This window comes from Echiichthys vipera, assembly GCF_963691815.1.
Source record: "Echiichthys vipera genome assembly, chromosome: 6".
NCBI classification, from domain to species: Eukaryota; Metazoa; Chordata; class Actinopteri; order Perciformes; family Trachinidae; genus Echiichthys; species Echiichthys vipera.
Window position 1 is genome coordinate 18967543 of NC_139831.1, and position 27527 is coordinate 18995069.

At 39.0% G+C, this 27527-nt stretch overlaps 6 protein-coding genes across 6 annotated transcripts; 1 reads left to right on the top strand and 5 right to left on the bottom strand.

Annotated features, from left to right (window-relative positions):
• Positions 1 to 841: 841 nt before the first annotated feature.
• Positions 842 to 8877, bottom strand: LOC310948331 (uncharacterized protein; the record flags this gene model as incomplete). The annotated part of the gene is made up of 10 exons (XM_083915424.1): positions 842 to 859; positions 4834 to 4950; positions 5053 to 5175; positions 5270 to 5359; positions 5466 to 5578; positions 5686 to 5834; positions 5924 to 6023; positions 6118 to 7794; positions 7914 to 8027; positions 8823 to 8877. The coding sequence occupies 10 exons, from the start codon at positions 8875 to 8877 to the stop codon at positions 842 to 844; spliced, it is 2556 nt and encodes an 851-aa protein (XP_083771550.1).
• A 797-nt stretch (positions 8878 to 9674) lies between these two features.
• Positions 9675 to 11464, top strand: LOC310948093 (glutamine amidotransferase-like class 1 domain-containing protein 3, mitochondrial; the record flags this gene model as incomplete). Its single annotated transcript, XM_083915102.1, has 5 exons — positions 9675 to 9700; positions 10372 to 10484; positions 10698 to 10869; positions 10971 to 11172; positions 11272 to 11464. The coding sequence occupies exons 2-5, from the start codon at positions 10377 to 10379 to the stop codon at positions 11462 to 11464; spliced, it is 675 nt and encodes a 224-aa protein (XP_083771228.1). The 5' UTR covers positions 9675 to 9700; positions 10372 to 10376.
• Positions 11465 to 13081: 1617 nt separating this feature from the next.
• LOC310948332 (phytanoyl-CoA dioxygenase domain-containing protein 1-like) lies at positions 13082 to 14442 on the bottom strand (the record flags this gene model as incomplete). The annotated part of the gene is made up of 6 exons (XM_083915425.1): positions 13082 to 13168; positions 13265 to 13369; positions 13462 to 13601; positions 13733 to 13824; positions 13912 to 14149; positions 14313 to 14442. 6 exons carry the CDS (start codon positions 14440 to 14442, stop codon positions 13082 to 13084), a joined length of 792 nt encoding a protein of 263 aa, XP_083771551.1.
• Positions 14443 to 17072: 2630 nt separating this feature from the next.
• Positions 17073 to 18434, bottom strand: LOC310948334 (phytanoyl-CoA dioxygenase domain-containing protein 1-like; the record flags this gene model as incomplete). Its single annotated transcript, XM_083915427.1, has 6 exons — positions 17073 to 17159; positions 17256 to 17360; positions 17453 to 17592; positions 17725 to 17816; positions 17904 to 18141; positions 18305 to 18434. 6 exons carry the CDS (start codon positions 18432 to 18434, stop codon positions 17073 to 17075), a joined length of 792 nt encoding a protein of 263 aa, XP_083771553.1.
• A 2088-nt stretch (positions 18435 to 20522) lies between these two features.
• On the bottom strand, positions 20523 to 22155 carry LOC310948479 (putative alpha-ketoglutarate-dependent hypophosphite dioxygenase; the record flags this gene model as incomplete). Its single annotated transcript, XM_083915623.1, has 7 exons — positions 22122 to 22155; positions 21754 to 21945; positions 21353 to 21590; positions 21174 to 21265; positions 20903 to 21042; positions 20706 to 20810; positions 20523 to 20609 (listed from the first exon to the last, which is right to left on the bottom strand). Exons 2-7 carry the CDS (start codon positions 21881 to 21883, stop codon positions 20523 to 20525), a joined length of 792 nt encoding a protein of 263 aa, XP_083771749.1. The 5' UTR covers positions 21884 to 21945; positions 22122 to 22155.
• A 2340-nt stretch (positions 22156 to 24495) lies between these two features.
• LOC310948335 (phytanoyl-CoA dioxygenase domain-containing protein 1-like) lies at positions 24496 to 25856 on the bottom strand (the record flags this gene model as incomplete). Its single annotated transcript, XM_083915428.1, has 6 exons — positions 24496 to 24582; positions 24679 to 24783; positions 24876 to 25015; positions 25147 to 25238; positions 25326 to 25563; positions 25727 to 25856. The coding sequence occupies 6 exons, from the start codon at positions 25854 to 25856 to the stop codon at positions 24496 to 24498; spliced, it is 792 nt and encodes a 263-aa protein (XP_083771554.1).
• Between the last annotated feature and the right edge of the window lie 1671 nt (positions 25857 to 27527).

A 27527-nucleotide genomic window follows, 5' to 3' on the forward strand; every position in this document is an offset into this window, starting at 1 on the left:
ACATGCACACTGGTGCCTCGAGCTAAATGATAAAATCAGCATGCTCACAATATCAATGCTAACATGCTGATGTCTGGTCCGACTCTAAAGTGGTGGAGGGACCAACAAACACACTGCCACCCCTAGACCAGTAGCTTGTGTCAAAACTTGTCTCTCAGGCCATGACAAATGTAAGACACAATCATTTCAACGGTTTGACAAAAGTTATTTAATAATAAAAGCAAATCATCTCAATCAGTGTAATCTGCAGTGTTAAGGTGAGCATGAGGGATGAAATGGTGTTGTGTCGGTGTTGTAAGATGCATTAAAAGGACAAAAAAAAGGCAAATGAGGTAAGGGTCTGCAGGTCAGAGAGGAGGGATGATGAGCAGAGCCAACAGACCAAGAGAGAGATATGTTTATACATTCATTTTTCTTCCACCCAAATGTACACAATCATCATGTGCAGTATTCATCACTTGCTCACAATGGTTTTTCAGGCACAACAATCTGTAAAATCACTTCAGGAAGAAAATCGCCCTCACATCCTCAAAAGCAAATCTCCCTGGAGAAAGTAGCCTTACTATGAGCAATGTCTCTCATTTCTTTAACTTACAAAAACTTGCCAAAAAAAGAAAATGCATACGTTTACAAACACAAATGTTCAAATCCTTTTATATTAACACCCTGAAGCGAGCTGACGTGAGTTTCAAATCAATTTTCATTTATGCGTGATGTCATTTTGCTTGTATTACAATTACACACATTGATTACCTTGTCCTTTGTTAGTTCTAGTGTGTAAATTCCCATGAAGGGTGGTTTGCAAACAATGCTCAGAATCTTTACTGCCGGGAATTTTGTACTATATGCTTCCTGTTTGCTGAGGACACACGAGATGTCATGTGAGAAAGAATAAAGAAAAATCTGCTCCCAGGAGAAATCAGCGGTTTTCATTTCAACATTTTTGTTTCCGAACAAGGCAGAAAGAAAGTTATTTTGACCTAAATAGGATAACAAAATACTGACTCAACAAAATATATACTGCATTATAATCCTTCAGTCATGTCATTTCTAAATTAAATTAAAATCATTCTAATAGGAAGAAATAGTTTTTTCTTTATGCATCACTTTAAAATAACTTGAAAGATGGGAATACATAATTTATATAATGATGAGGAAGTTTATTTCCTTAAATATAATTAAAGCCTTTGTTTTCATTGAAGTCAATTATTTTCCTGACCGCCAGACACTTCTGTACCAGTAAGGAAATTAATCATTAGTTACTTTATTTTTTATCTGAAACTGGTCGTGAAAATTACCTGCCTATCCTTGGGGTTTTCTAAATAACTAAATGTACCTTCTAATGCCACAATGGTACGGCTGTCCTCGTACTTAGTAACTGATTACCAGGAAACACTTTGAACACTGAATGTAATTACATTCTTTATGCAGAGACTCTTTCCACAGGCTGATTATGTTTTAGCAACACGTTCTCACGGCAACATGTTCTGACGCTGTAACAACTTGGGAGTGAAAACATGTTGGTATTGGATGATTCATAAATCACTCAGAAGGAACTACATTATAAAGATTTATCATCGCAAGCGTTTTTTTTTTCATGAACTTCCTGAAGGAGGGAAAATACCGAAACAAGTGTAATGCTTATATAGGTTAGTGATGTTCAGATGACACGATGTTGTCAGCCTGTTTTCTCAAAGAGAGTTCATTACAAGTTGCTATAAGACACCACACTCTATTGGCCTGTATTGTTCTTTGTTCTTCTCTCTAGTTTCTGAGAATAGTTTGATTAATCATCTCCACTGAGTAAGTTAAGTACTTTCGGAAAAACAGAACATTCAGAGCATTTACTGACAAACAGTATAACAAGGAAACAGCAGTGTTTGCTTAAGGTTTCTGTGAGTTTCCTTTCCGCAGATGTACCTTCTCGCAACATATTAATGTTGTTTTTTTTATCACCTACCAAGTGACAAAACTCACGGTTTTCACATAGCTGCAGATCACATGACCCTCATCCTAATTCGATTTTTAATCATAATTATTACACAGTTTATTTTATTATTATTACACATTTTTACACAAATCTCCAGTAATCTTTCCCACCACCATTCCTAAACATCACAGACGATGGCTCAAATTGTTTACATTCAGTCTCATCTAAAAAAAGTTTAGTAAATAAAATCAATCAATATCTAAATCTAGATTCACTACATTAATATTATTTTTTGCTTGTTTGTTTTCAAACAATAGCCAGTTGCCTGTATGAACATTGAAACAGTGGCTACAGAGAGCTCCCTTCTTAATGCTTTCAGAGTCAATGATAGGATCCACATTGCTTGCTTTGAGAAAAAAATCATTATGTGCAGGGTTAGGGTTAGGGTTAGGGTTAGGGTTAGGGTTAGGGTTATGCTTCAAAATGATCAAATGATCAAATCTTTCTTTTAAGAAGACAAATTTAGAAAAGGGACTTTTGAATAAAGGTTGTAACTTTGCAAGATACCTGCTCAATATATCAAATTCTGACTGCAGAAGTATAATTTAAACAGGAAGAATGTTTACAGCAAGAAAAACCTGTTTCATTTTCAGAATTCCCATATGAACACTGAAACAGGTTTTTCTTGCTGCTATTGGGGTTTTCTCGCTGTCAATTGTTTTAATGAAAAAGTGTGACTCATTACCCTTTAAATCAGGTGTCAAAAAATAATACAGTAAAGGGCAGCAGGTTTTCATTCCAACCAAGCAAGAACACACCTGACTAGATGTTCTTGCTTGGTTGGAATGATTTGATCCATCTTAATATAAATCCTCTCGATGAACACAGAGCTAGATTTACACTCAATATCTATAGATAACACATTGTGATGAGTAGAGTAATATCACTCTATTTATTTTTCAAATATGACAGAATACACTTTTTACTGCTAGTGAGGGACGGGGAGAAGCATGTGTTGAAATAATCAGTATAAACTGAATTGAGCACATTCACTGGAAAAGGAAAAGTCAATTCTTTGGGGCAGATTTTCCTTATTTTTTCCATGTGAGGTCTTTCATAAAGCATAATGGGGGAAATTCCAGAAGATAAAGTTGCAGACTTTTGTCTGAAAACCACCCTCTATTGCACAATAAGACGAACAAAAGGGAACACGCAATGTATGTAATGTCATCCTAAAAACGTCAAATCTCCCAGGAAAAGAAAAATGAGCTTAAGGCCTTTACTTGCAGACTGAGACAAAAACTGATTCATGATAAGATTTTTATGTTTTTCCCAAGTTCTCATGGCCTGTTCATTATTTCCAACAAGTGCTGAGTGAAGTGACACTGAACATTATTAATGATCACATTGTACCTCACATGATGGTTTCATGAAAAAAACATTGGATGTGATTTGCTGCAGTTCTTTTTAATTTTATTTTTGTAATACATAGCCTATTTCTACATTTATTTTATTTCATATTAAAGTCCTGCACACCCACACAATTGTTTTCATTAAGCTACTCTTGTTAATTAGACATAGTAAGCAGAAAGTTGGGAGGAGTTACGTTGGAAATTACTGTATGTGATGTCAGCATCGTATCAATAGTGAATGTTCCTAGCCTATAACATGCAACAAAGCTAACAACATGAATGCACTTAAGGTGTGTTGGGGCTTTAAAAAAGGTATACAACTAATGCAAATGATGGGTATTCTTTGAAAATGCTATTTATCCATATTCAGACATTTTCCATGTGAAACAGGCATAATTTTCTCATAATTATTACACATTTCATCACATTTATTTTGTCTTTAGGTGTCTCTAAATTATGATACTTTGCTAACACGTGTTCTTAAAATGAATGAAGTGAGCAGCTAATACGAAAAAGTGAACGTTTCAATGGGTTTTAATTTTTTCTATTTCTATTTCCATATGAACACTGAAACAGGTTTTTCTTGCTGCTATTGGGTTTTGAAAAAGTGTGACTCATAACCCTTAAAATCAGGTGTCCAAAAAATAATCCAGTAATCCTCACGATGAATACAGAGCTAGATTTACACTCAATATCTATAGATAACACAATGTGGTGAGTAGCGTAATATCCCTCAGTCTATTTTTCAAATGTGACAGAATACACATTTTTACAGTTTTAATTTTTTCTATTTGCATACACATAAGACTGCACAAAATATATAAATTCCTTTCCATTTTTAAATAATATTGCCCAAAGTGCAGTTATAGTGCAATCCGGTAACTTTAATATTGGGAAGTGATCTCTAAATATTATTACGAGTATAACTTTCATAGAATATAGTATAGCACATAGTAAGTAATACTTGAAAAAATGATTGCAGCTGCTTATGGAAATAATGAATGTATATTTTATCATGAAAGTGTATATACAGTACATTCATGTATTTCAATTTTTACAATTACCAGAAAGACAATTAAACATTTTAATATATTAAATAAAGTACAACACACAAATGAGAGTTAGTCATATAAAAAGTGACAGTGCATTAGAGTTCATGTGCATAGAATAAAAAGCATTAAAGAAATTTCACACCAATATGCAACATTCAGAAAAAAACGACAAACATAATACACACAGTAAAATGAACAAAGACATGAACAACTTGTCCCTGCACTTGGAGATACATGAGGCCTCCTCAACCAGCAGTGTGGCATCTATTAAATTCCCATCCGTGCATGGATTTTTCACTAAACAAAAGTGTACACATCTCAATTTACGTAACATTTGGCAGTCTTTTTAAGCAGTGCATTCATGCTATAACCTATTTCCGAGGACTGGACTTTGGTCAGGGGAAACTGTGGATGGTGTTGAGTTTTCACTTCCTCGTACTGACTCTGCTGCGTTGTCGTCACTTTGTGTATCTGGCAGATGCAGTTCATCTTCAAAGGCAGGGTTCGTCTGCCCGTGTCTGCACCGCTTCTGAACCTCCTCAAAGATTTGAAGAACCTTGAAAGCAAACAATCAATAGCAGCAGGTTTTAGTATAAGCAGACACTGAACTGAAACTGTGTGTTTAGAATGAATAGAGTAGAAGGGGTATTTTTATTACCTTAGATTTAGGGATGAGACCCACTCTGAAGAAACCAATATGCCCTGTTTCAATCTTTGTGCAGTCAACCACAGTAGAGGCAATGTTCTCTGGGGAGGGTCCGTCACATAACACTCCATCCACCTAACCAAGCAAAATGCACATGTAGTTTATGCAACAAAACAAAAATGAAAACACCAGTGCCTTGTATTTAATTACACTGAAATATTGTCATCACCTTTTTGCCGAGCTTAGCATAAACTTGGTTGTGGTGAGTTGTGTCTGCCTCTCCTGTAGGGTTGGCTGAGGTTACAGCAATGGGTCCCACCTGCAAGAAATAAAACTATTTATTTAAACACAGTATTTATTAAAGGGCCTGCTGACTAGTTTCACGCACTTTGAGACTTGTCGTGATTAATTCCCATAGCTCTTACCAGATTAATGAGGTGCGTGGCCACAGAACAGTCTGGGTTTCTGATTGCAATGCTTTGTGGAGTCCCTATGTGTTTGGCAGCATCTCCTAAACCAAAGGTGTCCATCCATGGCCCTGTGTGAGACAAGAAACCAATATGATGCTCATAAAACCTCCGTCATGCAACATAAGGCTCCCCCACACACATACACAATGTTGTAGAAATATGAACGCACACATACCTCTGGGTATAACCATGCTAATGGAGGAGGGCCACGCAGCCTCCATGAAGTCCAGGAGCAGAGGGCTCAGCAGGTGTCGCACCGGCTCCAGCTGCTTGATGGAGGAGATCCACAGGGACATGGGTCTGTCCTGCGCCTGCTTCTTCACCCTGAAGTCAAACACAGCCATTAGAGAGTAATGATATTGAATAAATAAATGAATGCCGATGAGGGCACACTCATGAAAATGGGAACTCACTTGAAAGCTTTGACAACTGCGTCGGGCCTGTTGCAAGCTGCCACCAGCACATAGACAGTGTCAGTGGGCATTCCACATATGCCACCATTTTTCATGATTTCTGCAGATGGAAGAAGAGGAAAAACAATATCATAGATGTAAACAACATGAAAATGAAAACAAAATGAACATTGGTTTCTTGCACAGATTCTCACCTGCAATCTGCTGGACAGACGTGGCCTTGCGGGCTGGTACATGCGGACAAATATCTGCGCCTCCCCCAACCCCACTCAGCTTGACTAAAGGTTTTCCTAAGGGGATTTGGGGGGACTGGAAGGTGTTGTTGAAAATGTGCGCAAGGAAACAATAAAAACTGACAAGGCCAAAGATGATGGTGACCCCTATGTCATAACCATAAGGCAGTGAACCTACTGCATCCAGCAGAAAGCTAATAAGGATTAGCTGGAAGGTGAGGGCGTAAGCAAACCAGGCGACACTCAGAAACAGCGCCGCAGCCGTCACTAAAACATTAAACAGCATGAAGCTAATAATCCCCACAGCCACATTAAAGCTCCTAGTTTCACCGTATAGGCCTCCGTATCGTGTCAACCCCCACACGGCCCACATCACCCCGTACAGAATAAAAACTGTGCTCTCAAATGTTTTACCTCGGGCAAAGGCTACAGAGCCACAGAGCATCTGGAGTACCCCTCCAGCCGCCACCACCCAGGGCAGAACCAGCACAGATAGAGGATTTCTGTCACCAACTGTGGCTGTGATGGCAAAAGCAGCCAGCACACTGCATGCATGGCCTAGCACCTCTGCATCAGCATACTTCGAGTAGCCCAGGTGAGGTGCATGGAGCTCTTTATCATGGGTTCTGAGAGTAAGACCCCGGATTCTCGATACTAAAGCCTTGAAATAGCCCTGTCCTGTTGGAATCACTGCAGTGGAAACCATATTGAATGTGGTAATTAAAAGCATTAAAGCAGAGAATACAAATATAGCTCCCTGTACACCTTGCGTGCCTCCTTGGAAGAAGCCTTGACGCTGGACTGCAATGGCAATACAATAAGCTGCAAAGAATAACTGATAGAGCCCGTCCAGCAAGCTCTTCTGACAACTAAACAGAGCCAGGGTGAAGAAAAGCACAGAGAAGACAACAGGGAAGGGAACAGGGGTGAAAGGCCTAATTGAGTAGAGTGATAGGAAAACGCTGTAGCCCTCTGCAAATTTCAGCACAGCAGTAAAGCCGTAAAAAGTGGCAGCTAGAGTGTCCATGGCTCTGTAGAAGAGGACACACATGCCAAGCTGGAAGACTCCAGCTGTCCACAGCCAGGGGACGTGACCGACGGAGAGCTGGGGGACGACTCCTAGCAGAGAACAGGCTAAAACAGAGGCGGACAGCATATTCATCACCACACCTACTGATACTGCATCACTACACTGCTGGTTCTGCACTGGTTTCAGCTCAGCTTTCTTCTTCAGGCCGGTTCCTGCAGGCTCCACTTTACCATGAGTGATGGTGGATAACAGACGTCCAGAACCAAAGTAAACACCCACCAGACACACCAGAAGGTAGTTAGCAGCTGTGGCTGACTGACCAAAACCTGCAGCCGACAAACCGGCGATTTGATGGGCGCATGCTAAGCTAATGCCAACAGCTATGAGAGCTAGAACTGCTTTCTTTACTAAAACTGCTACGCAGCCTATGACGAGCAGGGCTAAGGTAAATGCTGCCAGGCCCGGGACGAGAGCGGATTTCAGCTCTGACGGCTGAAGCACCCTCTGCCCCACCAGGATGTGCACCAGACCTGAACCACACCAGAGAGCAGAGACAGTCAGACACAGAGCGGAAAACAGCTGGGCGTGGAACAGACTGTGACGGATACCTGAGAGACAGAGGGTTAATAGAACAGAGGAGAGGATTATGAGTTTTTTCACAAATATAGATCAGGCAATGCTACAAATGAAGGAATTCGACAAAAAGTGTGATTCATCCAAAACACACCAGCATAAGCCAAGAGGACTGCAATGATGAGCAGCAGAATCCCCAGAGCAGTATGGGGGATGAAGTCTTTTTCAGGTGAGCTGGCATAGTTGTTCACCAAAAGCAGGAGAGAACCTATAAGAATAAAAGGGGAAGAAATATTATCCAGAGCCATCTGCTGGTAAATAATCAAAAACTTAAATACCATGTTACATATGTATTATTATTATTATTTATATATTTATTCATTTTATTTGTCAGGGACAGTGCATATTGATGAACGTTTTCATCTGTTGGCATGTAAAGTAGCATCCTGAAATCAAGATGCAAGTTTAAAACAATAATTGCGGTATAAGACACACAATAAAAGTAGGACGAAGACATAAGAAACCATTAAAGCAGGGCAAATACATTAGCAACAATAGGGCACAGCAGAACAATGTACAACAGAGAAAAGACAATAACAGCATATATCATTATTATTATGTGGCCTTTCAAAATATAATACATGCATATCATGATATTATTATTATACTCAATGTAACTAATTATTCATCTAAAAAAAAATATATAATAATATATTTGCATAATATATAATATATATATATAATTGGATCACTTGACATGACAGAGTTGTGTTTTAGGTTTTAGCTTTGAGTTTTTTTTTCAGCTCAAAACCTAAACAACATGCTTTTTAAAAATTGAAATCAAGCTAATATGTCACTTTATATATTGTTTGCATACATCACCATGCCATTTAATTATGGAAAAGAACAGATTGGTTTCTGATATTAGTGTTTGGCTTAAAAATGAGCCAGCCTACACAACATACTTTCTGAATCTTGATACTAAAATACAGTTTGAGGATGACACTTTATTTATGCGACGTATGATGATAACATCGTAACTGACATGTAAATCAAAGCTTACCGCCAGAGATGCCCAGTATGCCGACGGACACATGCAGTGAGTGGAGTTGAGCCATCGCGGGAGTAGATTTGCAGTCGTGAGGCTGCACTTTATACAGCTGCGTCTGACGTCAGCACGTAGCAAATTTTTTTTTAAAACAGAGCCGCACCTCACTGGGAAAAACCTCCGGTAGACCTACGTCACACAGGTAAAACAGGCTACTACCAAAACGACCCCGAAGTAGTTTATCTGTAAAGTGAGTTCACTTCGATTTTATGATACATTATAGACATCACGTAAGCTGATTGTAATGAATGCACCTGTACAGTCATTTTATCTCAACTTAGGTTACTCAATATTAACTGTTCTTGTATTGCACACATGCAGAGTTTCATATATCAATTATAATTCAAATAACACAGATGAGGTGATTTTCATTTTCCCTCCAATATGCTTCATAAAATGCAAATAAGGACAAACTGACATTCATATTCTTAAAGCACCTATTATATTTGTCAGCATTTTACCCATTTAGTCTAGTCATGTATATGTATTCATCAAAATATTAAACATATATTTATTATTTATATGTATATAAATGTGTTCGAGACTGAAAATTGGATTTTTCTTTCAACACAGAGGATTGAAAATAAACCAATAATGTTAATAAATAATAATAAACTAAATGTGTGTTACTGTTTACAGAGAGGAATGATTCAGCAATTTATTCCCAAAGCTGACCATGAATGATTAAACAGTATTCCTGTTTACCTTACCCTGATGTCATCCTGTTGTGGGAGGAGACAGAGACGCAGGCTCGACTATAAGGAGTCTGTCTCTGAGTTCACCAAACACACCTCCACTGAACAGCTCACACGCTCCTGCTGTACCCACACAAGGTGAGATCTATCTACAGTCTTCACTTCTGCTATCTACACTTAACAAATGCGTTTTCCTAATATTTTAGGAACAATTGTCAGACAAATATGTTGTGATTTAATGCAAAGTTATGCCAATAATTGCATGGGGGAAATGGTGAAATGCTCAAGGGGTAAATCATTTAAGTAATAGATATCACCATGACATTTCCCTTATTCTCTATTACTTACATTAGGACTATTTTTTAGTATTACAAGTTTTCTGAAATGTTATGTTTAATATGCAAATAAGGAATTATCTGATGCTTACTTTTGGGGAATTTAGAAGAAATCTACAGATACAAAGTGAAGTAAAATAAACACCTTAATGTGTATGTTGGATGTTTTCCTTCCACTAGTCTGAAAGAAGACATGTAATGGAAGCAAAATAGTGTCTGATACATAAATATTTAACATTTCTGAATATTTATTAATACCAGTCTTGAACAGCAGATAACCTCTTCCTGTATCTTCCTGTCTGTAAAGTGTCAACAGTGTCACTTGGCCACAGCAGCAGCCCTCTGGTGACTCCTTTGTCAACTGGCTCTGTAAAAATTTTTATGTAAACATGTGACACAGGTGGACCAGGAGCAGTGCTCTTCATGTCTGATAGAGAAACAAATATGTATGTGCTCCATGTGTGTGTTTTATAGAAACCATGGCTAAGCGTGTTGCAGTTATTCTCTCAGGCTGTGGAGTCTATGACGGCACAGAGATCCACGAGGCCTCTGCTGTCCTCGTCCATCTGAGTCGTGCTGGAGCAAAAGTAAGAAAAAAAATCAGACTATTCATTTGTTATTTAATGTCAAGATCCACCCCCGATTTAGAGAGACTGCCACTTTGACATCACTGTTCTGTCCATTAATTTAGCAATAAAAGAGATTTGTCATAAACTTGACCCACTAGTTGGCCTAAAACGATCCCAAAGTCCTTAGCTGCAGAGGTAAGACGTTTCACAAGCTCAATTTCTTCATTTTAGGTGCAGATGTTTGCTCCAAATGCAGATCAGATGCATGTTGTAAATCACTGTGAGGGGAAACCTACAGAGGAGAAAAGAAACATCCTGCAGGAAAGTGCTCGCATCGCCAGAGGTGAGGTGACTGATCTGGCCAAGTTGGATGTTTCAGCATTTGACGCCCTCATCATCCCAGGTTAGTCTGAACCTCCGCGGAGTAAAATATTTTACATTTCTCTGTTTTTTTCCCCATCACTTTTGTGAGATTCTGAACAAATCTTGTGTGTTCTCCATCAGGGGGTTTTGGCGTGGCGAAGAACCTGAGTGACTGGGCAGTGAAGAATAAGGACTGCATCATCCAGCCACATTTAGAGAAGCTCATCAGGGCTTTCCACAAAGCCAGAAAGCCGCTGGGCATGTGCTGCATCTCCCCTGTAATCGCTGCCAAAATCCTGCCCGGCTGTGAGCTCACTGTGGGACAGGACAAAGAGTGTGAAAAGTGTGTGAAATAGTTTAGCATAATCAAACATCTATTCATGTAAAAAAACAAAAAAAAATCAGTCTACAGTTCTAACTTAAGTTACACTTTTGTCTTTAGGTGGCCGTATGCTCAGACAGCGGGCGCCGTGAAGGAGATGGGCTGCAAACATGTCAACACGGATGTGGAGAGCGCCCATGTTGATGTCAAAAATAAGCTGGTCACCACCTGTGCATTCATGTGCAATGCTCCCTTTCATAGTGTTTTTGATGGCATAGGAGTGATGGTTAAAGAGACACTGAAACTGGCTTAAGAAATTTCTCATTGCATACTGGATGTTTGTGTTTCTTAACTTTAAAAAACCAAGTGTGATATTCTATACCAACATGTTATTTTATAACAACTTATAGCACTTATCTGATTATCCATCTGATGTCATTTTGTCATTTTGTTGTTTTAAAATTTTCAATAAAAGTTACTCTACAAATTGCAATTTTGCTATTTCTTTCTTTAATTAAATGAATCCACAAAATACAAAATGTGGGTTAATATTCTAATAAAACATATACTTTATATTTTGTTTGTACTTAACATGGAAGAGACTGAGTGGTTTATTACACAGGGCAGGTGATTCTTCAGCCCACATAGACCAAGTCTGTGCAGGCAGAGATCCCCGTGGCTTCTACCTGTACGACCAGCATATAGTTGCATGTGAAGGGTCAATGAACATGACTTAATGTTTAGTTGATTTACATATCTGACTTTGGTACTGGTTCTCCATTTGCTTGTTTAAATAATAACAACAACCCACAATGAAATGGTAGGTTCAAGTATAGGATAATTGGACCTGCCACACTCAACCTCGCAGAGCTAAACATTATGGCCATTTCTCGCATTGCAACCTCAATAGAAGACACCCACCGACTCAATCACTACCATACTTTACTTTTTTTCCTGCTTACTGCCTGCAGACACAGGTACAGAGCACTGAGGTGGAGAAGGGCTCGCTTTGGGAAAGGCCTAATCCCTGCCATCATAGTCTTAATCAATAGGCATCACAAAACAGGCCCCAGTGTGTAGCCTTCTGTTGTCTGCCATTGTCTGTTTGCTTATATGTGCTGGTGTTAGTACTGTTGTCTGATGTGTATAGTGCTGCTCAAAGGCATCGTCATTGTAGACAATAACATTTAAAGTCTGTACAGTAACACAGGTGTTGCTTCTGGTATTGTTCAAACTTTACTCCTTATTTCTGAAATCTTCCATGAATCCACAAATACTGTATCAATAATGAACTGTTTTCCAGAACAGGACAACTTTACTCTTTTAAGCTGCATTATATGAGTAAGTATTCTGAATGCTATTTTGACAACCTTTGTGCATCAAAGACAAACTTGAAGTGAAACAGTTCTTTGGGTTAGAAATAACATATTTTATTGAGTCTTGACGCTTGAAACAGTTAATGAACTTTGAATTTATAGGTCGACATATTACATTTTCCATACTAAAAAAAACTATGACTAAATGACTGAAGTTTTAGATATGAGGGTTGTTTATTTGTATTACCAAATCCTATTTACAAAAAAATATTTCTTCACTTTTGCATCATATTTCAATACTTCTTTCGTCTTTCTTCAGAAAAAATATGTCCTCAATATTTGGCAGAGTTGTAGTGAACTGGGTTGAACTGACATTGACAAATTGACCGGTGTCAGGGTATTTTCACGTTTATTTAAAAGCTGTTAGCAAAATCAGTGTCCACACATCCAGAACATAAAAATAATGTGCTATTGATAACTGATTATATATTCACAGCTGATACTATAATATATACAGTATAATACTAAACAATAGTACAAACAATAGAAATCTGCCCTTATTTCTAACAAATGATTACAATCATAGACATAGAATAGACATTTGACATGAGTATTCATGTGGTTTTGTTGGAGAAGTGGTTGAACTGATCCGTTCCACAGGCTGTCATTGTTGCAGCAAATTTCCTGGGACGATCAGGATCCTAACGGCAACAAAAAGAATCAGGATCAATGTACAGCTAGTGAGATTACAATCCTCATGTAATATAGCAACATGTCTTTATTCATGTTTGTCTCACCTCTGTGGGATATGCACAGGTGGGAACATAACGAATCACAAACCCACAGCGCCTCTTCTGGGAAGTGTTGGCATCGCTGGCATGGACAAGGAGTCCATCATGAATCTATTTAAAAGAAATCCTTGTTAATTCACCTTGTATTGAACTCAAACCCATTCATAACATCGTCATCTTAGACAAACAAGAAGTAAACTCACAGACATCTGCCCAGCCAACAGAGGACATAGCACAGCTTCATCAGCCTGCACCAGCTCCTCAGGGATCTCCTGATTGACTGACAGCATGTTTCCAGGGAGGATGGCTTGCTGATGGGGTAACATGCCAGAGCAGTGGCTACCTACAGGTCACAAAGACCAAAAATAACACAGTCAAAGACCTTTTTAAGACAGCTTTTGTTGTGCTAAGGTCCAGCTAGGTCAGTGACCAACGGCATTAACAAGAAGAATAAATGAGTCGTAAATGAGGTACCTGGGATGACTTGAAGGGCACCGTTCTCTTGCAGTGAGTCATCCAAGGCGAGCCACACAGAGAGAACAGGCCCACCAGCAATCCCCCAATACCTGTGAACAAAACACTTACAGTCAGACCAAACAAAACGGAGCAAAACAAAAACCTCTCAAGGTTTCTTTTTCAGTACGCACATCTACCTCATATCCTGATGCCAGGCCACGTATGGAAGCTCGGGTTTGGTTCCTCCTTCTCCATTCTCCTGGATGTGAGGTTTGACTGTTGGGTATTTACAAATGAAGCGCGAGTCCAGCAGGATGACGTCAGGGCCCAGGATGGCTTTGACCACTTGTAAGATTTGAGGGTGTTTGGTCAGATCCCTCACCCACGGATACTGAAGGTGAACATTGTGGAGGCTGTACCCGGTGTACTCTTCACCTGGAAACACACAGAATATACCGTACACTGACAGACGCACTTTGAACAAAAGATGGTGAGCAAACTCTCAATTTAATTAGAATATTTCATTTCTGCATCACGTCGTTTCCCTTTTCATCCCTTCCGTCCTTCATCATCCAGTGCTACGGCTGGTGCTACTTACCGAATTCTCTTTCCAGCTCAGAAAAGGCATTCTTGGCCTCCCTTAGCTCAGTCTCATTCAACACAGGCAGCGCGGAGAGGAAACCACGCTGGGTATAGACCTCCTGAAGTTTAGCCGCGGATGTAGTCATCTCTGTTTCACTGCTGATGCCTCTGGGCCTTCTGCTTCCAAAATGTATAAGGTAGAGACTCTCTGTGGTAGAGGTGGATGTTAGAGAGAAGAACAGAGAGAAAACATTTTGTTTACATATAGTCACTATTCTGTCTAACATCTAGTTTTTGAGACAAAATGTCCTTAAGCCTATTCGACCCCATCTTTTCTTCAACTATAACTTTTGCATTAAGTATCATATTCTATAGTTTCCATACCTGTGTGCTGCTCAGTCTTCTCCTCCTCTCTCTGAGTCTGGGCTCTGGATACTGCCAAGCTTGTCTGTGGCCATAATTTTATACTGCACAAAGCATCTTCTGGAAACTCCACTTGTTTTTGTCAACATCTTACAATTAATGCATATCCTAAAATGACATCACATGTCAACGTGACTTATCAAATTGGGAAAACCCATGACTGTGACGCACACTACCTTTGCATTTCTGTGTAGTTCAGGTGAGGTGGGCCTATTACGTAACATGAAACCTTTTCTTCGCAGGAGTTTTGTTTCATGTTGGTGTAATGTCAGGAACAGGACTAACCTCATGTTTTAACATCAGGAAATAGTTAGTGACTGATTTATTAAAGCTAATTTTGGAGCTGTCTTTCACTTGGAAATTTTTCCAATATGAGATAAATGTCTTTAGTTCACGGTAACTCATTACTTTGAAAAACCAATAATGACTTTCTATACCAACATGGTATTTTATAACAGGTTATAGCACTTATCTGATCATCCATCTCATGTCATTTTGTCATTGTGTTGTTTTAAAAATTTCAATAAAAGTTACTCTACAAATTGCAATTTTGCTATTTCTTTCTTTAAGATTCAAGATTCAAGATTCAAGAAGCTTTATTTATCCCGAGGGAAATTATTGTGCAACAGTTTCAATACAAAGATGGGAAAGGATCAGAGTGACAATAAGCTAACATAATCAAATCAAATAAAGCTAACGTAAAATAAATCAAACAATGAACTAAGTGTGACAGAGTGCAACAGACATTGTGGTTAAGCGTAGGTATATACAATATACAACAATACGCACTGTGCAATTTAGCAGCAGATTGAAACAAAATAAGTACAATCTAAATAAGTGAGGAGGAGCGATAAGTTATAACAGTGTTAAAAATGTAGCAGCATTTCCTACAGAACCAAGTGACAGTATGGCACAGTGAAGTGTTAATTAAATGAATCCACAAAATACAAAATGTGGGTTAATATTCTAATAAAACATATACTTTATATTTTGTTTGTACTTAACATGGAAGAGACTGAGTGGTTTATGACACAGGGCAGGTGATTCTTCAGCCCACATAGACCAAGTCTGTGCAGGCAGAGATCCCTGTGGCTTCTACCTGTATGTAAGCCAAGCTGGACCAGCATATAGTTGCATGTGAAGGGTCAATGAACATGACTTAATGTCTAGTTAATTTACATGTCTGACTTTGGTACTGGTTCTCCATTTGCTTGTTTAAATAATAACATCAACCCACAATGAAATGGTAGGTTCAAGTATAGGATAATTGGACCTGCCACACTCAACCTCGCAGAGCTAAACATTATGGCCATTTCTCGCATTGCAACCTCAATAGAAGACACCCACCGACTCAATCACTACCATACTTTACTGTTTTTCCTGCTTACTGCCTGCGGACACAGGTACAAAGCACTGAGGTGGAGAAGGGCTCGCTTTGGGAAAAGCCTAATCCCTGCCATCATAGTCTTAATCAATAGGCATCACAAAACAGGCCCGAGTGTGTAGCCTTCTGTTGTCTGCCATTGTCTGTGTGCTCATATGTGCTGGTGTATGTACTGTTGTCTGATGTGTATAGTGCTGCTCAAAGGCATCGTCATTGTAGACAATAACATATAAAGTCTGTACAGTAACACAGGTGTTGCTTCTGGTATTGTTCAAACTTTACTCCTTATTTCTGAAATCTTACATGAATCCACAAATACTGTATCAATAATGAACTGTTTTCCAGAACAGGACAACTTTACTCTTTTAAGCTGCATTATATGAGTAAGTATTCTGAATGCCATTTTGACAACCTTTGTGCATCAAAGACAAACTTGAAGTGAAACAGTTCTTTGGGTTAGAAATAACATATTTTATTGAGTCTCGACGCTTGAAACAGTTAATGAACTTTGAATTTATAGGTCGATATATTACATTTTCCATACTTAAAAAAACTATGACTAAATGACTGAAGTTTTAGATATGAGGGTTGTTTATTTGTATTACCAAATCCTATTTACAAAAAAATATTTCTTCACTTTTGCATCATATTTCAATACTTTCGTCTTTCTTCAGAAAGAATATGTCCTCAATATTTGGCAGAGTTGTAGTGAACTGGGTTGAACTGACATTCACAAATTGACCGGTGTAAGGGTATTTTCACGTTTATTTAAAAGCTGCTAGCAAAATCAGTGTCCAAACATCCAGAACATAAAAATAATGTGCTATTGATAACTGATTATATATTCACAGCTGATACTATAATATATACAGTATAATACTAAACAATAGTACAAACAATAGAAATCTGCCCTTATTTCTAACAAATGATTACAATCATAGACATAGAATAGACATTTGACATGAGTATTCATGTGGTTTTGTTGGAGAAGTGGTTGAACTGATCCGTTCCACAGGCTGTCATTGTTGCAGCAAATTTCCTGGGACGATCAGGATCCTAACGGCAACAAAAAGAATCAGGATCAATGTACAGCTAGTGAGATTACAATCCTCATGTAATATAGCAACATGTCTATATTCATGTTTGTCTCACCTCTGTGGGATATGCACAGGTGGGAACATAACGAATCACAAACCCACAGCGCCTCTTCTGGGAAGTGTTGGCATCGCTGGCATGGACAAGGAGTCCATCATGAATCTATTTAAAAGAAATCCTTGTTAATTCACCTTGTATTGAACTCAAACCCATTCATAACATCGTCATCTTAGACAAACAAGAAGTAAACTCACAGACATCTGCCCAGCCAACAGAGGACATAGCACAGCTTCATCAGCCTGCACCAGCTCCTCAGGGATCTCCTGATTGACTGACAGCATGTTTCCAGGGAGGATGGCTTGCTGATGGGGTAACATGCCAGAGCAGTGGCTACCTACAGGTCACAAAGACCAAAAATAACACAGTCAAAGACTTTTTTTTAGACAACTTTTGTTGTGCTAAGGTCCAGCTAGGTCAGTGACCAACGGCATAAACAAGAAGAATAAGTGAGTCGTAAATGAGGTACCTGGGATGACTTGAAGGGCACCGTTCTCTTGCAGTGAGTCATCCAAGGCGAGCCACACAGAGAGAACAGGCCCACCAGCAATCCCCCAATACCTGTGAACAAAACACTTACAGTCAGACCAAACAAAACGGAGCAAAACAAAATCCTCTCAAGGTTTCTTTTTCAGTATGCACATCTACCTCATATCCTGATGCCAGGCCACGTATGGAAGCTCGGGTTTGGTTCCTCCTTCTCCATTCTCCTGGATGTCAGGTTTGACTGTTGGGTATTTACAAATGAAGCGCGAGTCCAGCAGGATCACGTCAGGGCCCAGGATGGCTTTGACCACTTGTAAGATTTGAGGGTGTTTGGTCAGATCCCTCACCCACGGATACTGAAGGTGAACATTGTGGAGGCTGTACCCGGTGTACTCTTCACCTGGAAACACACAGAATATATAGTACACTGACAGACGCACTTTGAACAAAAGATGGTGAGAAAACTCTCAATTTAATTACAATATTTCATTTCTGCATCACGTCGTTTCCCTTTTCATCCCTTCCGTCCTTCATCATCCAGTGCTACGGCTGGTGCTACTTACCGAATTCTCTTTCCAGCTCAGAAAAGGCATTCTTGGCCTCCCTTAGCTCAGTCTCATTCAACACAGGCAGCGCAGAGAGGAAACCACGCTGGGTATAGACCTCCTGAAGTTTAGCCGCTGATGTAGTCATCTCTGTTTCACTGCTGATGCCTCTGTGCCTTCTGCTTCCAAAATGTATAAGGTAGAGACTCTCTGTGGTAGAGGTGGATGTTAGAGAGAAGAACAGAGAGAAAACATTTTGTTTACATATAGTCACTATTCTGTCTAACATCTAGTTTTTGAGACAAAATGTCCTTAAGCCTATTCGACCCCACCTTTTATTTAACTATAACTTTTGCATTAATTATCATATTCTATAGTTTCCATACCTGTGTGCTGCTCAGTCTTCTCCTCCTCTCTCTGAGTCTGGGCTCTGGATACTGCCAAGCTCGTCTGTGGCCACAATTTTATACTGCACAAAGAACCTTCTGGAAACTCCACATCCTTTTGTCAACATCTTACAATTAATGTATATCCTAAAATGACATCACATGTCAACGTGATTATCAAATTGGGAAAACCCATGACTGTGACGCACACTACCTTTGCATGTCTGTGTAGTTCTGGTGAAGTGGGCCATTCACGTAACATGAAACCTTTTCTTTGCAGCAGTTTTGTATCATGTAGGTGTAATGTCAGGAACAGGACTAACCTCATGTTTTAACATCAGGAAATAGTTAGTGACTGATTTATTAAAGCTAATTTTGGAGCTGTCTTTCACTTGGAAATTTTTCCAGTATGAGATAAATGTCTTTAGTTCAAGGTAACTCATTACTTTGAAAAAACAATTATGACTTTCTATACCAACATGGTATTTTATAACAGGTTATAGCACTTATCTGATCATCCATCTGATGTCATTTTGTCATTGTGTTGTTTTAAAAATTTCAATAAAAGTTACTCTACAAATTGCAATTTTGCTATTTCTTTCTTTAATTAAATGAATCCACAAAATACAAAATGTGGGTTAATATTCTAATAAAACATATATTTTATATTTTGTTTGTACTTAACATGGAAGAGACTGAGTGGTTTATGACACAGGGCAGGTGATTCTTCAGCCCACATAGACCAAGTCTGTGCAGGCAGAGATCCCCGTGGCTTCTACCTGTATGTTAGCCAAGCTGGACCAGCATATAGTTGCATGTGAAGGGTCAATGAACATGACTTAATGTTTAGTTGATTTACATATCTGACTTTGGTACTGGTTCTCCATTTGCTTGTTTAAATAATAACAACAACCCACAATGAAATGGTAGGTTCAAGTATCGGATAATTGGACCTGCCACACTCAACCTCGCAGAGCTAAACATTATGGCCATTTCTCGCATTGCAACCTCAATAGAAGACACCCACTGACTCAATCACTACCATACTTTACTGTTTTTCCTGCTTACTGCCTGCGGACACAGGTACAGAGCACTGAGGTGGAGAGGGGCTCGCTTTGGGAAAAGCCTAATCCCTGCCATCATAGTCTTAATCAATAGGCATCACAAAACAGGCCCGAGTGTGTAGCCTTCTGTTGTCTGCCATTGTCTGTGTGCTCATATGTGCTGGTGTATGTACTGTTGTCTGATGTGTATAGTGCTGCTCAAAGGCATTGTCATTGTAGACAATAACATTTAAAGTCTGTACAGTAACACAGGTGTTGCTTCTGGTATTGTTCAAACTTTTACTCCTTATTTTTGAAATCTTACATGAATCCACAAATACTGTATCAATAATGAACTGTTTTCCAGAACAGGACAACTTTACTCTTTTAAGCTGCATTATATGAGTAAGTATTCTGAATGCCATTTTGACAACCTTTGTGCATCAAAGACAAACTTGAAGTGAAACAGTTCTTTGGGTTAGAAATAACATATTTTATTGAGTCTTGACGCTTGAAACAGTTAATGAACTTTGAATGTATAGGTCGACATGACCGGTGTCAGCGTATTTTCACGTTTATTTAAAAGCTGTTAGCAAAATCAGTGTCCACACATCCAGAACATAAAAATAATGTGCTATTGATAACTGATTATATATTCACAGCTGATACTATAATATATACAGCATAATACTAAACAATAGTACAAACTATAGAAATCTGCCCTTATTTCTAACAAATGATTACAATCATAGACATAGAATAGACATTTGACATGAGTAAATAATAAAAGAAGAACCAACAAAGTATTCATGTGGTTTTGTTGGAGAAGTGGTTGAACTGATCCGTTCCACAGGCTGTCATTGTCGCAGCAAATTTCCTGGGACGATCAGGATCCTAACGGCAACAAAAAGAATCAGGATCAATGTACAGCTAGTGAGATTACAATCCTCATGTAATATAGCAACATGTCTTTATTCATGTTTGTCTCACTTCTATGGGATATGCACAGGTGGGAACATAACGAATCACAAACCCACAGCGCCTCTTCTGGGAAGTGTTGGCATCGCTGGCATGGACAAGGAGTCCATCATGAATCTGTTTAAAAGAAATCCTTGTTAATTCACCTTGTATTGAACTCAAACCCATTCATAACATCGTCATCTTAGACAAACAAGAAGTAAACTCACAGACATCTGCCCAGCCAACAGAGGACATAGCACAGCTTCATCAGCCTGCACCAGCTCCTCAGGGATCTCCTGATTGACTGACAGCATGTTTCCAGGGAGGATGGCTTGCTGATGGGGTAACATGCCAGAGCAGTGGCTACCTACAGGTCACAAAGACCAAAAATAACACAGTCAAAGACCTTTTTAAGACAGCTTTTGTTGTGCTAAGGTCCAGCTAGGTCAGTGACCAACGGCATAAACAAGAAGAATAAGTGAGTCGTAAATGAGGTACCTGGTATGACTTGAAGGGCACCGTTCTCTTGCAGTGAGTCATCCAAGGCGAGCCACACAGAGAGAACAGGCCCACCAGCAATCCCCCAATACCTGTGAACAAAACACTTACAGTCAGACCAAACAAAACGGAGCAAAACAAAAACCTCTCAAGGTTTCTTTTTCAGTACGCACATCTACCTCATATCCTGATGCCAGGCCACGTATGGAAGCTCGGGTTTGGTTCCTCCTTCTCCATTCTCCTGGATGTCAGGTTTGACTGTTGGGTATTTACAAATGAAGCGCGAGTCCAGCAGGATGACGTCAGGGCCCAGGATGGCTTTGACCACTTGTAAGATTTGAGGGTGTTTGGTCAGATCCCTCACCCACGGATACTGAAGGTGAACATTGTGGAGGCTGTACCCGGTGTACTCTTCACCTGGAAACACACAGAATATATAGTTAACTGACAGGCGCACTTAGAACAAAAGATGGTGAGCAAACTCTCAATTTAATTAGAATATTTCATTTCTGCATCACGTCGTTTCCCTTTTCATCCCTTCCGTCCTTCATCATCCAGTGCTACGGCTGGTGCTACTTACCGAATTCTCTTTCCAGCTCAGAAAAGGCATTCTTGGCCTCCCTTAGCTCAGTCTCATTCAACACAGGCAGCGCGGAGAGGAAACCACGCTGGGTATAGACCTCCTGAAGTTTAGCCGCTGATGTAGTCATCTCTGTTTCACTGCTGATGCCTCTGGGCCTTCTGCTTCCAAAATGTATAAGGTAGAGACTCTCTGTGGTAGAGGTGGATGTTAGAGAGAAGAACAGAGAGAAAACATTTTATTTACATATAGTCACTATTCTGTCTAACATCTAGTTTTTGAGACAAAATGTCCTTAAGCCTATTCGACCCCACCTTTTCTTTAAATATAACTTTTGCATTTAGTATCATATTCTATAGTTTCCATACCTGTGTGCTGCTCAGTCTTCTCCTCCTCTCTCTGAGTCTGGGCTCTGGATACTGCCAAGCTTGTCTGTGGCCAAAATTTTATACTGCACAAAGCACCTTCTGGAAACTCCACATCCTTTTGTCAACATCTTACAATTAATATATATCCTAAAATGACATCACATGTCAACGTGAATTATCAAATTGGGAAAACCCATGACTGTGACGCACACTACCTTTGCATTTCTGTGTAGTTCAGGTGAGGTGGGCCTATTACGTAACATGAAACCTTTTCTTCGCAGCAGTTTTGTTTCATGTTGGTGTAATGTCAGGAACAGGACTAACCTCATGTTTTAACATCAGGAAATAGTTAGTGACTGATTTATTAAAGCTAATTTTGGAGCTGTCTTTCCCTTGGAAATTTTTCCAGTATGAGATAAATGTCTTTAGTTCAAAGTAACTCATTACTTTGAAAAAACAATTATGACTTTCTATACCAACATGGTATTTTATAACAGGTTATAGCACCTATCTGATCATCCATCTGATGTCATTTTGTCATTGTGTTGTTTTAAAAATTTCAATAAAAGTTACTCTACAAATTGCAATTTTGCTATTTCTTTCTTTAAGATTCAAGATTCAAGATTCAAGAAGCTTTATTTATCCCGAGGGAAATTATAGTGCAACAGTTTCAATACAAAGATGGGAAAGGATCAGAGTAACAATAAGCTAACATAATCAAATCAAATAAAGCTAACGTAAAATAAATCAAACAATGAACTAAGTGTGACAGAGTGCAACAGACATTGTGGTTAAGCGTAGGTATATACAATATACAACAATACGCACTGTGCAGTTTAGCAGCAGATTGAAATAAAATAAGTACAAACTAAATAAGTGAGAAGGAGCGATAAGTGATAACAGTGTTAAAAATGTAGCAGCATTTCCTACAGAACCAAGTGACAGTATGGCACAGTAAAGTGTTAATTAAATGAATCCACAAAATACAAAATGTGGGTTAATATTCTAATAAAAAATATACTTTATATTTTGTTTGTACTTAACATGGAAGAGACTGAGTGGTTTATTACACAGGGCAGGTGATTCTTCAGCCCACATAGACCAAGTTTGTGCAGGCAGAGATCCCCGTGGCTTCTACATGTACGACCAGCATATAGTTGCATGTGAAGGGTCAATGAACATGACTTAATGTTTAGTTGATTTACATATCTGACTTTGGTACTGGTTCTCCATTTGCTTGTTTAAATAATAACAACAACCCACAATGAAATGGTAGGTTCAAGTATAGGATAATTGGACCTGCCACACTCAACCTCGCAGAGCTAAACATTATGGCCATTTCTCGCATTGCAACCTCAATAGAACACACCCACAGACTCAATCACTACCATACTTTACTGTTTTTCCTGCTTACTGCCTGCGGACACAGGTACAAAGCACTGAGGTGGAGAAGGGCTCGCTTTGGGAAAGGCCTAATCCCTGCCATCATAGTCTTAATCAATAGGCATCACAAAACAGGCCCGAGTGTGTAGCCTTCTGTTGTCTGCCATTGTCTGTGTGCTCATATGTGCTGGTGTTAGTACTGTTGTCTGATGTGTATAGTGCTGCTCAAAGGCATTGTCATTGTAGACAATAACATTTAAAGTCTGTACAGTAACACAGGTGTTGCTTCTGGTAATGTTCAAACTTTTACTCCTTATTTCTGAAATCTTACATGAATCCACAAATACTGTATCAATAATGAACTATTTTCCAGAACAGGACAACTTTACTCTTTTAAGCTGCATTATATGAGTAAGTATTCTGAATGCCATTTTGACAACCTTTGTGCATCAAAGACAAACTTGAAGTGAAACAGTTCTTTGGGTTAGAAATAACATATTTTATTGAGTCTTGACGCTTGAAACAGTTAATGAACTTTGAATTTATAGGTCGACATATTACATTTTCCATACTAAAAAAAACTATGACTAAATGACTGAAGTTTTAGATATGAGGGTTGTTTATTTGTATTACCAAATCCTATTTACAAAAAAATATTTCTTCACTTTTGCATCATATTTCAATACTTTCGTCTTTCTTCAGAAAGAATATGTCCTCAATATTTGGCAGAGTTGTAGTGAACTGGGTTGAACTGACATTCACAAATTGACCGGTGTAAGGGTATTTTCACGTTTATTTAAAAGCTGCTAGCAAAATCAGTGTCCACACATCCTGAACATAAAAATAATGTAATATTGATGATATATAATATATACAGTATAATGATACAAACTATAGCAATCTGCCCTTATTTCTATCAAATTATATCATTCACAAACATAGAATAGACATTTGACATAAGCAAATAATATAAGAAGAACCAACAAAGTATTCATGTGGTTTTGTTGGAGAAGTGGTTGAACTGATCCGTTCCACAGGCTGTCATTGTTGCAGCAAATTTCCTGGGACGATCAGGATCCTAACGGCAACAAAAAGAATCAGGATCAATGTACAGCTAGTGAGATTACAATCCTCATGTAATATAGCAACATGTCTATATTCATGTTTGTCTCACCTCTGTGGGATATGCACAGGTGGGAACATAACGAATCACAAACCCACAGCGCCTCTTCTGGGAAGTGTTGGCATCGCTGGCATGGACAAGGAGTCCATCATGAATCTATTTAAAAGAAATCCTTGTTAATTCACCTTGTATTGAACTCAAACCCATTCATAACATCGTCATCTTAGACAAACAAGAAGTAAACTCACAGACATCTGCCCAGCCAACAGAGGACATAGCACAGCTTCATCAGCCTGCACCAGCTCCTCAGGGATCTCCTGATTGACTGACAGCATGTTTCCAGGGAGGATGGCTTGCTGATGGGGTAACATGCCAGAGCAGTGGCTACCTACAGGTCACAAAGACCAAAAATAACACAGTCAAAGACCTTTTTAAGACAGCTTTTGTTGTGCTAAGGTCCAGCTAGGTCAGTGACCAACGGCATAAACAAGAAGAATAAATGAGTCGTAAATGAGGTACCTGGGATGACTTGAAGGGCACCGTTCTCTTGCAGTGAGTCATCCAAGGCGAGCCACACAGAGAGAACAGGCCCACCAGCAATCCCCCAATACCTGTGAACAAAACACTTACAGTCAGACCAAACAAAATGGAGCAAAACAAAAACCTCTCAAGGTTTCTTTTTCAGTACGCAAATCTACCTCATATCCTGATGCCAGGCCACGTATGGAAGCTCGGGTTTGGTTCCTCCTTCTCCATTCTCCTGGATGTCAGGTTTGACTGTTGGGTATTTACAAATGAAGCGCGAGTCCAGCAGGATGACGTCAGGGCCCAGGATGGCTTTGACCACTTGTAAGATTTGAGGGTGTTTGGTCAGATCCCTCACCCACGGATACTGAAGGTGAACATTGTGGAGGCTGTACCCGGTGTACTCTTCACCTGGAAACACACAGAATATATAGTACACTGACAGACGCACTTTGAACCAAAGATGGTGAGCAAACTCTCAATTTAATTAGAATATTTCATTTCTGCATCACGTCGTTTCCCTTTTCATCCCTTCTGTCCTTCATCATCCAGTGCTACGGCTGGTGCTACTTACCGAATTCTCTTTCCAGCTCAGAAAAGGCATTCTTGGCCTCCCTTAGCTCAGTCTCATTCAACACAGGCAGCGCAGAGAGGAAACCACGCTGGGTATAGACCTCCTGAAGTTTAGCCGCTGATGTAGTCATCTCTGTTTCACTGCTGATGCCTCTGGGCCTTCTGCTTCCAAAATGTATAAGGTAGAGACTCTCTGTGGTAGAGGTGGATGTTAGAGAGAAGAACAGAGAGAAAACATTTTGTTTACATATAGTCACTATTCTGTCTAACATCTAGTTTTTGAGACAAAATGTCCTTAAGCCTATTCGACCCCACCTTTTATTTAACTATAACTTTTGCTTAAAGTATCATATTCTATAGTTTCCATACCTGTTTGCTGCTCAGTCTTCTCCTCCTCTCTCTGAGTCTGGGCTCTGGATACTGCCAAGCTCGTCTGTGGCCATTATTTTATACTGCACAAAGCACCTTCTGGAAACTCCACATCCTTTTGTCAACATCTTACAATTAATGCACATCTTAAAATGACATCACATGTCAATGTGAATTATCAAATTGGGAAAAACCATGACTGTGACGCACACTACCTTTGCATTTCTGTGTAGTTCAGGTGAGGTGGGCCATTGTTTCATGTTGGTGTAATGTCAGGAACAGGACTAACCTCATGTTTTAACATCAGGAAATAGTTAGTGACTGATTTATTGTATGAGATAACTTTTCTCATACTGGAAAGTATGAGGTATTTAGTTCAAGGTAACTCATTACTTTCCCACATATCCACACCTTATATTCAACTTTTCTCTTCCTTGTCAGGAACTCAGAGAGTGAAGGAAGGATGACTGATCACAGGATAAATAATAATTGCATATTGTGTGTGAAGGGTGTGTTATTCCAAGCATGTGTTTACAAGGGAAGGGAAAATGCTAGTAGGTAAACGTACTTAGTAGGTTATTATAATCATTGTTTTGAATATAATTGTATTTATTCTTATATCCATGTAATGGAATAAGCCTACTATTATTTGAATTCGGTTTTTCCTTTTTCATCTTTTTTTATCCTACATTTATATGCATATAAGAACATCAGATGTTCACAAAAACAAAACAGGGTGAGAAGGGATGCTGAATCTCACTATTTATTGAGTAAATAAACAATGATCTCATTTATAAAAAGTGACATTTCCATGTATTCTTTTTATTATAAAGAAGCTTGAGGTGCTATATAAATACTGTGAATGTATCAAAACTCTCCATCCATATGACAAAACACTGAAAATAAAACCATTTTCAAGTTTCAAGAGGTTCTGGAGAAAGAGTGAGTCAGACCCAAGCATCAACGCTGTTGCAGAGTAGAGTGAGCGAAACAAAAGAAAATGTTAAAAATACACACTCTTTTCTGACCCCATCCTAATTATTTTCACACAGTCCCTTACTTATTTACTTAGCGCTTAAAGCATTTTGATTCATAAATAGGGAAGGAAGAAGATGCTTAGCAACATACAAACAAGTTGTCAACCTACTTTTCTGGAACCTGTGTGTGGGTTGAATCATGTTTGAGGATGTAGATTATGTCGTGTGTGTGTGTGGTCAAAGAGAAATCAGCATCCACGTTTCAACTTCCTTCACAGTGACTAGAAACATGTGATATTGCTTCCTGGTGTCCTTGTTTTTTTGTGGCTATGAGATTATTCTATATGATTATATGTGTGTGTGTGTGTCATTTCATCAATCAATAAATCAATGACTAAATTAAGACAATTTAAGACATTACTTGGTATACGCTGCTTTACAATACACTTCATGTCG